General features: G+C 42.5%; 1 protein-coding gene across 2 annotated transcripts; it reads left to right on the forward strand.

Moving 5' to 3' along the window:
• Nucleotides 1–290: 290 nt before the first annotated feature.
• Nucleotides 291–5332, forward strand: LOC127661872 (extracellular calcium-sensing receptor-like). Of its 2 annotated transcripts, none has more exons than XM_052152814.1 (6): nt 291–511; nt 854–1145; nt 1339–2154; nt 2301–2528; nt 2673–2796; nt 2940–5332. In XM_052152814.1, exons 1-6 carry the CDS (start codon nt 291–293, stop codon nt 3851–3853), a joined length of 2595 nt encoding a protein of 864 aa, XP_052008774.1. In that variant the 3' UTR covers nt 3854–5332. The 2 variants fall into 2 exon arrangements, with proteins under 2 accessions (XP_052008774.1, XP_052008775.1); XM_052152815.1 differs by having other exon boundaries at nt 358–504.
• The last annotated feature ends 7435 nt before the right edge of the window (nt 5333–12767 follow it).

Here is a 12767-nt window from a genome sequence, read left to right on the forward strand (position 1 = left end):
GTACATGTACGTCAATAGTGCAAATTACTTTTTATTTCACTTGAAGAATGGTTGATTTTACTTAAATTGCTCACCAGTAATACAATTAAAGAAAAGTTATTACTATAACAAATGAATACTTATACTAAGTTGCCATTCTTCAAATTATAATTTAAAGAGAAAACAATGTGAAGAGATTTCCTGGGAGGCCCACTTGGCACCGCCTGCTATTTTAAAGCAACACCCCACACAATCTTTATTATAAATAACTGAGACAAGTGGGGGAGCTGGTTAAAAAAAAAAAGATAGAGATGTGGATCACTCAATATATTTGTCTCTGCCTGACCTTTAACTGTATCTCTGCAGCTTCAGTACTCAGTTCAGTTAACTGTCAGCTTCTGGGACGCTTCAAGTTGAATGGAATGTACCAGAATGGAGACCTTGTCATTGGAGGCCTGTTTGAGGTTCACTTTCTTACAGTGTTCCCAGAGCTGAGCTTCAGAACTGAGCCAGAACCACCATACTGTGAGCAGTGAGTCTGGGGGCAGACAGAATAAGGACAGCTACAAAAGAAGTGAAGGGGCTATAGAAAAAAATATGTATTTTTGCATGCACTCTATGATTTGTCACTATTAATTTGTTCAACTGCTGTGTTAAACAGAAACAGTTTTCTGACACAAATTTGCATCAAATCAGCATACTTAATGAAGAGTATGTGATTTACAGAAGAAGTGATTATTAAAGACATTCAATCTAAAAGGAAAAATACATGGATTCAGTTTCATGTAGATGTTGTTAAAGATTGTTAATTTTTTCTTTAACCATTAATTATTTTCAGAAACACTAAATATCATAATTTGTCTTGCTTTTTTAGATTTGATATGGCAAGCTTCCAGCAGGCACGGACTATGGTTTTTGCAATAGAAGAAATCAATAAAGATCCCAGCCTGCTGCCTAATGTCACCCTTGGTTACTATCTTTATGACAATTGTGTGAAGCTTGGAGTGGCATTCAGGGCTGCTACAGCTCTGGTTAGTGGAACGGAGGAGTCCTTCTCCAACCTCGACTGCACCGGCCCACCACCAGTAATTGCTCTTGTGGGAGATCCTGGTTCCACTCACTCAATTGCAATCTCCAGTGTGCTGGGGCTGTTCCGAATGCCCATGGTAAGATGCAAAATTTAAAAAGAAAAAAACTTCCTGTATGTTTCAGTTAGATTAATCCATATATACAAACTTTATACAAACTTTATATACAAAATATATTACTTGCTCTAAATGATTCTCTCTCAATTGCCTTTCTTAAGATAGTTGTACCGTACTGAAGACATATTTGCTGCCAATTTGTCTGTCCTTTAAGGTTAGCTACTTTGCCACCTGCTCTTGCTTGAGTGACAGGAAGAAGTATCCCTCCTTCTTCAGAACTATCCCCAGTGATGCCTTCCAGGTGCGGGCTATGGTTCAAATTCTGAGGCATTTTGGATGGACCTGGGTTGGCCTGATCTACAGTGATGATGATTACGGCATCTATGCCGCTCAGTCCTTCCACCAAGATGTGCAGCTGTTTGGAGGGTGCGTTGGCTTTTCTGAAATACTGCCCCGTGATAACAACCGCAACGATATCCGGCGCATAGTACAAGTGATTCAGGCCTCTACAGCCAAAGTGTTGGTGGTGTTCTCCACCGAGGCCTATTTGTTGCCACTGATGGATGAGGTGGCATTGCAAAATGTAACAGGAAGGCAATGGATTGCAAGTGAAGCTTGGGCCACCTCACCTGTGTTTCAAACACAGCATCTGTTGCCCTTTCTGGGGGGCACGCTGGGCATCGCCATTCGCCGCGGAGAGATCCGGGGACTATATGAATTTTTGCAACACCTCCGTCCTGACAACAATTCAAAAAACAATATGGTAAGAATCTTTTGGGAGAAAATGTTTGGGTGCAGTTTTGAGACAGGAAGCCGAGAGAAAGATGTACAGAGGTGTTCAGGGCAAGAGGATCTGAGAAGCACAGACACAACATACACTGATGTATCAGAGCTGAGGGCCTCCTATAATGTGTATAAGGCAGTATATGCCCTGGCACATGCCCTCCATGATCTGATGCAGTGCGAGGAGGGGAGAGGGCCGTTCAGTGGGAACAGCTGTGCCGACATAAACAACCTGCAGCCCTGGCAGGTAAGAACCATCTGTACAGAGCCACAGCACAGCAGAAAAACTGCCTATTTCAATTAGCATAAGTCACATGGACAATCTTCTACATGTTTATAAAAAATATAGAAATATATTTATGGTAACAACTGTCCTGTCTGTAACTTATGCAGGTGGTCAGTTATCTACAAAAAGTCAACTTCACCACAGGCTTTGGGGACCACGTGTCATTTAATAAGAATGGGGATGCACTGGCTATCTATGATGTGATGAACTGGCAGCCGAGTTCTGACGGCTCAGTAAGGGTCAGCACAGTTGGTGTGGTGAATGAAGGGGACTCAATCGGGAGGGTGCTCACACTTGAAGAGAATAAAATATTCTGGAACTTTGAGACCAAAAAAGTAATTGATATGTTAATTTCATCCTTTTAATGATCCTTCAAACTGCAAGTACATTTTAGCGATTGATTTATACATAGTCATATGCACTGAACCAACACTTACACATATTAGTACTGCTGAGAAAACAAATGTTGTCACCCTTAGCCCCCACGGTCTGTGTGCAGTGAAAGCTGCCCTCCAGGCACCAGGCGAGCCAGAAGGAAGGGCCTTCCTGTTTGCTGTTTTGACTGTCTGCCATGTGCAGATGGGGAGATTTCTAATACAACAGGTGAGGAAATGATTATTGAGATTATATTCAGCAAAAGAACAAGAACATTTTTAAATATGCATATGCATGAAATTTGTATGTAATCTCACTACAAAGGCACCATTCTCTCTCTCTCTCTCTCTCTCTGTCTCACTAACTTATAGATTCTATTGAGTGCACAGTATGTCCAGGTGACTCATGGTCAAATCCAGAAAAGACTGACTGTAATCCCAAAGAAGTGGAGTTTCTATCCTATGAGGATCCGTTGGGCATCTCGCTGACGACTGCTTCTCTGCTTGGCACCTGCTTCTGTGCTCTTGTGATGATTATCTTCGCCAATCACCATAACACTCCAGTAGTACGTGCCAATAATTCAGAGCTCAGTTTCCTGTTGCTGCTGTCACTCAAACTGTGTTTTCTGTGTGTCTTACTGTTCATTGGCCAGCCACAGTTGTGGACATGTCAGTTAAGACATGCCATGTTTGGCATTAGCTTTGTTCTGTGCGTCTCCAGCATCCTGGTCAAGACTATGGTGGTAATAGCTGTGTTCAAGTCATCTCGGCCTGAGGGTAAATCTGCCATGAAATGGTTTGGGGCAGTCCAGCAAAGAGGGACAGTCTTGGTCCTAACTGCCCTCCAAGTCATGATATGTGCAGTCTGGTTGTCAACTGCCTCTCCCACACCCCATAAGAACAGTCAGTATATGAGCTCTAAAATAGTATATGAGTGTGCTATTGGCTCAGTGGCTGGATTTTCTATGCTGCTGGGCTACATTGGTCTGCTAGCAGCAGTAAGCTTCATGTTAGCCTTCCTTTCAAGGAATCTCCCAGATCATTTTAATGAAGCCAAATTCATTACCTTCAGTATGTTGATCTTCTTTGCTGTGTGGATTGCATTTGTTCCAGCGTATGTTAGCTCACCAGGAAAATATTCAGTGGCTGTTGAGATTTTTGCCATTCTGGCTTCCAGTTTTGGATTACTGGTGGCTATATTTGCCCCAAAGTGCTACATCATCCTTTTACATCCAGAAAGAAACACTAAAAAAGCAATCATGGGTAGAGCCTCACAAAACAAATAGTTTTACATTATGATTATACCAGTGGCATGTTCAGACTTTTTTGAATGGGGTGGCCCATGTGGGGCACAGACTCATTCAAGGGTTGCATGAAGTGTAACTCAACATCCCTGATGATGGGCTAATACTGATTTATTAAAGCTACACTATGTAACTTTTATTTGTTAAAAATAACTAAATGTTATTAATGAGAAAGTGCAACAAAAATCTGTCTTCCAAACCATGTCTTTACCCAAATACACTTTGATAAACCTATAATAATGATTTATATTTTAGAGCTGTTTCGACAGATTTCGCAGGAAATTGCATACATACTCCATTCCTGTGAGTGTTCGCGTCATATCTGTACACAGAGAAAATAAGCTCTGACTACTGTAGCACGTGTATTGTGTGGAAGCAGCTTGAAGTTGAATGTTTGTTGTCACAACAAACAAGAAAAATTGACCATAGATCATTAAAAATTACAACCCCCCGTGGAATCATCTGTTGTATAAACAATGAAGCCTCGAACAGAGCAGAGTCTACAAGCAAAATACAGAAAGCAAAATACAGAAAACAGAGTCCATAATAAAACCTGAATCAACATCGGCTTGGCTTTTCAGAGATGGCAACACACGTCTTGCTAGCACACGTGTGTATTTTTCTTTATAACAGCAATCATTTATATAAATAAATCCATTAGTCTAAGGCTTGCCAAGGACATGTGAGTCTTGAAATTATGTTGACCACTGGTTGGTAACAATGATAATCTATAAATTAGTTACTACTGTGGGCTATTTGGCAAGAATATCCTGCAGTTATAAAAACTTTACAACGTTTGACCTTATCAGACTAGCCAGCAATATGTCTAATGTTAATGAAAATTGCCTAACTTTTGTAACGCCATTTATTTCAAAACATCAATGTTTCCAATAAGTCAAAACAACAGCATAAGATATGGCACTTATCTGCTCAGATTACATGTTTTCGGATATCCGTCTTTTCTTTTCTTTCATATATTATTATTTCATACACCGGTGCCTCGAAACACATTCATCCGCACAGAGGAGCAGAGCAGAAGCACATCCAAAACAAAGTCTTCCACAAGACGCATGCAGTTTTATTATTTAACTACTAGAGGGCCAAAAGTTACATAGTGTAGCTTTAATAAGATATGTAAATTTTCAGGAATTTCAATATTTGAATGTTATTTAGTTAAATAGGTTTTTTTAATGTTACTAAATGTTAATACTGTACAACAGAAGACTTCAAATAGCATGTTTTTTATTTTATTTTATTTTATTTTTAGAGAGATTAAGCTGTGAAGTGATGTACAGTACTATCAATTGGTATTAAAATACTATCAATAATATTGTTTTATTTTGAGACAGTAAAGAAGATATTTCTTAAACTTATCATAGGACTATATATAAAAAATGTGAATGGATTCAGCTTTGTGTACTCAATATAGCCATGTATTTGGACTGACAAAGGTTATTTGATCATTTAATTAAATGTGGCTTTAAAACAAAAATGTACGTAATTTGATAAAATACACAGAAGATTACAGCATTGCAGTTTTTGTCTAGTTGGGATAGAAGAGATTATTGGCCTGTTCACTTCAAGAATGGGACTGGTAATGTTGCCATGTTGTACGATGCTTGCAGTGAATGGTACACAATGCAAAGTTTTTGTTTAAAAAACGAGGGGGGGTGGGGGGGGGGGGGGTGAATGTATTAATTTTGGATGACTGTATGCAGTGTGACACTGTCCTGCTTCGATTTAAACGATTTAAAGGTTTTATTGAAGGCCCGTCTCCAACTTGGGAAATGGCCAATCAATTCTAGGGGTTCCATCTGGCCAATTCTGGCCACCCATCTGAACACGCCCCCTGGTTTTTACATTACATGAAAATTGAATGTGTCCTCTTATTGTGATGTATTTTTCTTTGACACATCTTTGTTTTGTATGAATAAATATTTCTATATACTGTAAGTATTTTCCTTATATTGTGTATAAGTATCCATTCACTGTTTTAAAATAACTGTTTATAATTTTTTTCAGATTTACACATATATCTTGTTCTTTCTTGCTCTTGAGACTTTTTTAATTTAAAAGTTAAGTTTGTTTAATTTAAATATTTTTAAAGTGATTCCATTATTTACTTAAAATTTTTTGACTTTACTAAAATTAAATAATGTAGGAATTATACCTTGTGGGTTATCATAAGTGCCTGCTTATTTATAAATATGCCAATAAATAAAGGAGGACATTTCATGAGGCAATTGCCTTCCACTAGTTTCCCTGTTATGCACTCCAATTCTGTACAGTCCTGTCATTAGATAGGGATTTCACTGTAGCACAGAAATAATTCTGGCTTCTTTAATCGATTCTTTTTAAGCTCCACTTTCACATTTGTAAGAGAAGAACAGGTTTTACTTATGCCGCAATACCATAAAAATAAGATTGTAATGATTTTTGGAAGCAAATTCACTAAAAAGTTGTGGCACTTTAGCACACAAAAATTAAGCACAAAACCCAGCACCTTACTGCACTGACTTTCGGTGCATTATGTGCACTGGTATAGCCCTGCACCATGTGTATATAAATTAAGTATTAGTCATTCTTTCAATTCAAATATAGATTAAATAAGACATGATGTGTCCGATTTACAAACGTCAGTGCTTGGCTGGCTAGCTCTAGAAAATAAGATGCCATAACTAGGTGCTCAGTAATCCCAATTGTTTAAGAAGGATACAAGTACTAAGTGCCTAGTCTAGGTAGTCATTCCATTTGTGTGTATGTACCTTTCATATCTTGTTATAGACAATATTATAATTGCAGAAATTTTAAATGACAATTCATTACCTTTTTAGCAGATTGTAGCTTGCCTTTTTAAGTAACCCAACTTGAAGTTTTAAAGTCTGTAGTTGCATCCATACAAAAAGTTGTGTTTTTTAGCACTACAACGATTGCCACCCGTCCTGTAAAATATTGTATTTAAAGATAAAAATGACGCGATTTGTCCTGTATTTAAGCTGGTCAGATGGCATCATGGTGTAAGCATTCCAGATCGCCAATTTAACATTGATATAGGTTGGAAAATGTGTCTACTGTGTAAGTACAGTTGAAGGAAAAAATAAATAAAATAAATGCAAATTATACAAAAAAAATTATATGTATAATCCATCCAAAATGTAAACATAAATAACACAAAGAAGACAAATAATTGAAAGAATTACAATAAATATATTTTTAACATCTGGCGACCTGTCCAGGGTGTCCCCCGCCTTTCGCCCAATGTTAGCTGGGATAGGCTCCAGCCCCCCGCGACCCTGTACACAGGATAAGCGGTTGACGATGGATGGATGGATGGATATTTTTAACATATAAATTATGTACTTTTTTTTATAAGTCATGGGTCAGGAAAATTCTCATTTTAGCAAATAAGAAAGGATATGCAATTTTATTAATAAAGCATATTGTTAAGTTTACCTTATTTGAAAACTTCAAAAGTGGCAACCCTAACAACGACCGTTAGCCGCTGTCATGATTCACTGTTGTCTGGCCTGTGTTTCTCCCCTGTCATCTGTTCCCGGACTACACTTCCCATAATTCCCTGCTCTCATCTCTGCCAGCTGTGCTTCATTGTCCTCACCTGTGTTTCATTTAGTAATTATCCTTTGTGTATTTAAGCCCTGTTGTTTGATCATTCGTTGTCAGTTGTTGTATGTACCTGTATGTGTTTGACCTCCTGTGTTTAACCAGTGCCCTTCCTAGATGTTTGCTCCTGTTTATGTTCTTGTTTCCCATCGTTGATGTTTTATTTGTTCCTGTGTCTACCAGTTATTTGAGTTTGTTTATTTTCATTAAAAATCCTTAGCTGCACCTAGATCCAGCTCTCTTGACTTCTTCCCAGCATTACAGAACAACTGACCAAAAGGAGGAGGAGGAGGAGGAGAAGAAAGGCTTCTGTTTCCCAGTCTCCTCCATCCAGGGCCCCGCCTTCTGAGCCTTCCACGGCTCCGCCTTCCTCGGCCCTGTCTCCTGAGCCTTCCACGGCTCTGTCTCCTGAGCCTTCCACGGCTCCGCCTTCCACCACCCTGTGTCCTGAGCCTTCCACCGCCCTGTCTCCTGAGCCTTCCACGGCCCCGTCTCCTGAGCCTCCATGGCTCCATCTTCCCCATGGCTCCGCCTTCCACGGCTCCGCCCTCAGAGTTCTCCATGGCTGTGGTCCTGTGGCAGCCTCCCAGGCCTCCTGAACCAGTCCCCGTCCTGTAGCCGCCTCCCAGGCCCCCTGACACAGTCCTCGCCTTGTGTCAGGTCTCCTGACCCAGACCCCGCCCTGTGGCCTCCTCCCGGGCCTCCTGACCCAGTCCCCGCCCTGTGGCCTCCTCCCAGGCCTCCAGACCCGGTCCCCACCTTGAGGTCACCCCCTTGGTCTCCAGACCATCCCCCAGATCTGCTCTGGTCACCTTGGTCTCCTAGCTGTCCGCCTGCTCTGGTCTCCCTGGTTCCCTTGTGCCCCCCTTGGACTGCCTGTTTGCCCCTTGTGCCATCTTTGGACTGCCCAATCCCCCCGGAGCAACCTGGAGTTAAGTGCCTTGCTCAAGGACACAATGGTAGTGGCTGTGGGGCTCAAACCAGCATCCTTCTGATTACCAGATTACCAGTTACATGCTTAGACCACTACACCACCACCACTCCACTCCATGATGCTGAGCTTTTGCTAAGCGCTACAGAGAACAATCCTGCATTGTGAACAGCTGTGAATTTGTGTGTAACACGTCAATGAACATTGACCGGAATTTATAGCCTCGGCTGGTGTTGATCATTAGATGCACCTGTGGCCAGGCTATAAAATAGAGGCGTCACCAGCGTGTCGTCAGATATTTTTCATTCAGAGCATACTGTGCTGTGTGTCTCACAAACCTGCTAAAAACTTTCTTCCCTTTTGTTAGGAGTTAGAAATTGTTAGGCAGTGCGCAGAACTTTCTTTCCTTTCTCTCTCTGCTCTGAAAGAGATTTTATATATGTATATATATATATATATATATATATATATATATATATATAAAAGAGAATGGTGGAGAAACAGAGCAAACGATGCATGTTTCCTTGTCAATGTTACATGACTGACAAGGACACGCTTGAGTTTTGTTTTGTTTGTTTGGGGGAAGAGCACGCGGCTCTCGCATTGGGGCAGGGCGGGTGCGCGCATTGTGACCTCCTTTCGGTCAGAATGCTTCGCGCTCGCCTCGCTTACTTCCGAGAGCCGGCACCCGCACTTCATTCGTGGGGCTCTCGTATGGATCTGGCTGAGGAGCGAGAGACGGGTACGTCCCTTTCGCTCGCTCTCTCCCCAGATCCAGCTGGTACTTCACGTGATCTTGAAGCGCGCTCCGGCACCTCTTCAGTTCAGGAGGGGGACCTCGATTCTCTTGGATCTGTAGATTTCGAGTTACCCACATCAGAGCACTCAAAGCATGACACAAAATCCTCTGAAGAGTTACTTGATGTGGTTACTCGTGCAGTGGCCAGACTTTAATTTAACTGGCCACGTGACCAAGAAACCCCCAAACGCTCCAAGTTAGAGGACAGATTTCTGTCTGGTGGCCAAGGGAAGGGAATGCCTCATCAGTCCCTTCCCTTCTTTGATGACCCCCCAATGAGCTTGCTCGTTCGTGGAGGAAACCTTATACCTCACGCGTTCACGTGCCCTCGACGTCATTATATAGACCTATAGACCTCGCCAAGGCCTTTGACTCTGTCGACCATAGGATCCTCTTACATAAGCTTTCCAGTATTGGTCTGTCCTCCTATAGCTGTGATTGGTTTGCTAATTATCTCACCAACCGTGTCCAGCAATTGAAGGTTGACAACATTATGTCAGACCCACTTACTGTCTCTAAAGGTGTGCCTCAAGGCTCCATCCTGGGTCCAATCCTTTTTTCTATCTACATCAATGATATAGCCAGAGCTGTTGGTACCTCTCGGATTCATCTTTATGCAGATGATACCATTTTGTACTCAGTTGGTTCCTCTCCCAATTCTGCGGCTTCCAGTCTTAAATTCAGCTTCACCTATATAGAGCAGTTCTTTGACAGTCTCCACCTCCGTATTAACGCCAGTAAGACAAAATGTATCCTTTTTAGCCGAAATCAGGTTACAGAGACTCCACCTATAATAACCTGCATGAACGGTATGGCTCTGGAGTCAAAGAATATAAATATCTAGGTATCTGGTTGGATTCATCTCTGTCATTCATTACACACATCAATAACCTTCAAACAAAAGTCAAAGCTAGACTAGCTTTTCTTTTCCGTAATAAAGCCTCCTTTACCCATGCTTCCAAATGCACCCTCGTTAAGACGACAGTACTGCCAATTTTGGATTACGGCGATATTATCTACAGAATGGCACCAAACACAGCTCTAAAAAAACTTGACACAATCTATCATTCAGCCATCCGTTTTGCCACTAATGCACCCTTTCACACTCATCACTGTGACCTGTATAAACTGGTGGGTTGGCCCTCCCTTTATACCCAGCGGCTCCATCATTGGTTTCTCTTCATATACAAGACAATTCTGGGCAAGGCACCTCTATATTTGTCATCCCTACTTCATGCCGCTCATAACACCTATCACACAAGATCAAGTAATTTGATTAAATTTAGTACCCCCCTACTTCTACTACCTTTGGACATAATGCCTTCCGCTTTGCATCAGTACATGACTGGAATATACTACAAAATACCCTGAAACTTACATCTCTGATCCCAATCTCCACCTTTAAACAAAATCTCGAAAATTACATAGTTGACTCTTGTTCCTGCTGACAATCATGAACCATATTTATACACACATATTTAAGCACTCTATTCCTTTTCTTTTCCCCTTTGTTGTCTATCTTTTTTAATTTAGTTGCTTGTTCTATGTGTTATGTGTTTGACTATGTACAGCTGTACAGTATGTTCTTAATTATTCCTGTAGCCTCTTGGCCAGGTCATGTTTGTAAATGAGAAGTGGTTCTCAAACAGTTTACCTGGATAAATAAAGGTTAAATAAAATAAATAAAATAAAATTATATTCGACTATCGTGGGTGCTGAGGCGCAAGGGTATTCAAGGATGCCGCCGGTCGAAGAGACACTTGCGGGTTATCTCTCGCCGGGTTCGGCATCATCTTTAAAAAAACCTGCTCTCCCCTCTAAGCCATGCAGAACTACCTCCATGCTAGTGGGGAGGGCTTATCATGTGGCAGGTCAGGCTGGTGCTGCGCTGCACACCATGGCTGTGTTACAGGCGTACCAGGCTGACCTGCTAAAAGACCTGAGTGCGGGTGAAACTCTCGACGAAGAGGCTTTTTCAGAACTTCGTCAAGCTACAGATTTGTCTCTCCATGCGACCAAGCAGTCAGCCCATGCCATTGGCCGGTCTCTGTCCGCTTTGGTCAGTACAGAGAGGCATATATGGCTTAACCTTTCAGGCATCTGGGATAAAGACAGAGTTTTCTTACTCGATGCCCCGGTCTCTTTGGAGACACCATGAATACGGTTATCTCCAGATTCCAGGAGGCGAAAAGCCACGAGGAAGCCTTCGGACAGTTTCTTCCTCGCCGCACTCAGTTGAAGGGGCCGTCAGCCACCCAGTCTCGCCCCGATTCTGCTAGGAGGGAGGCTCAAAAACAGAGCATGGCGAGTCGTGCTCCCCCTCGTAGGGAATGGGGACAGGCTCAGAAACCCTGACGGTCTTGTACCCAACCTTGTGAGGGTAGTTCCCTTCGGGACGGGGCGCATGTATCATCCACTTCGGCCCTCCCGATACCCTCATGAAACCTCTTCACTCCCGCCGCCTTTGGTGTTTCGGGTGATAGAAGCTTCCAACAAAGAGTTCGGTGTACTGTTGCTTCCTGCCTTAATCCAGGACACGGAACACTCAACACACAGGAAGTGTTGAAATTAGTACCCATCTCAGAGAACCTGGCAGCGTGGAAACTTCTGCCAGGTATTTCTATGTGGGTTCTAAAGACAGTATAAAGAGGCTACAGAATTCAATTCGCTCGCCGCCCTCCGCGTTTCAACGGCATGTTTCCTACTACCGTAAGACCGGAGCAGGCATGTCTACTGTGGAAAGAACTGCAAAATCTCTTGTTAAAAGGGGCCATAGAACATGTTCCCCTTCCAGAGAAAGAGTCAGGCTATTACAGCAGATACTTCCTGGTTCCCAAGAAGGGTGGGGGGTTGCGTCCGATTCTAGATCTTCGAGGCTTGAACCGCTCGGTCAGGGTGTTCAAGTTCAAGATGCTAACTGTCAAGTCGGTCGTGTCTCAGATCCAACATCATGATTGGCTGGTCACGATCGATCTCATGGACGCATATTTCCATATTGGAATTCTGCCATAGCACAGGAAGTTCCTGAGGTTCGCTTTCGGGGACGAAGCCTTCCAGTATCTGGTTCTTCCATTTGGCCTAGCCCTATCACCCCGCACATTCACAAAATGCATGGATGCAGCACTGGCTCCTTTGCGACTCCAGGGCATCTGCATTCTGAATTATTTAGCCGACTGGCTGATACTAGCACAGTCTCAAATCTGGCAGTTCAGCACAGAGATATCATCTTGGCTCATCTAGGTTCTCTGGGTCTGAGACTCAACGTCCAAAAGAGCGTTCTTTCTCCGACCCAGGAGATTACGTATCTAGGGATTATATGGAACTCGATTACGATGCGGGCACAGTTGTCTCCCGCTCATGTCAGGTCCATCCAGAACTCCCTGAGCAATCTCAGGCTAGGTCAAATTTGCACTGTTCGTCAGTATCAATGGATACTAGGTCTCATGGCGTCTGCATCCACAGTGATTCCTTTGGGCCTTCTCCATATGAGACCGTTTCAGCTGTGGCTAATATCCAGGGGATTTCATCCAAGGGCCAGTCCCCCA

The sequence above is a fragment of the Xyrauchen texanus genome, chromosome 21, assembly GCF_025860055.1.
Source record: "Xyrauchen texanus isolate HMW12.3.18 chromosome 21, RBS_HiC_50CHRs, whole genome shotgun sequence".
NCBI lineage: Eukaryota > Metazoa > Chordata > Actinopteri > Cypriniformes > Catostomidae > Xyrauchen > Xyrauchen texanus.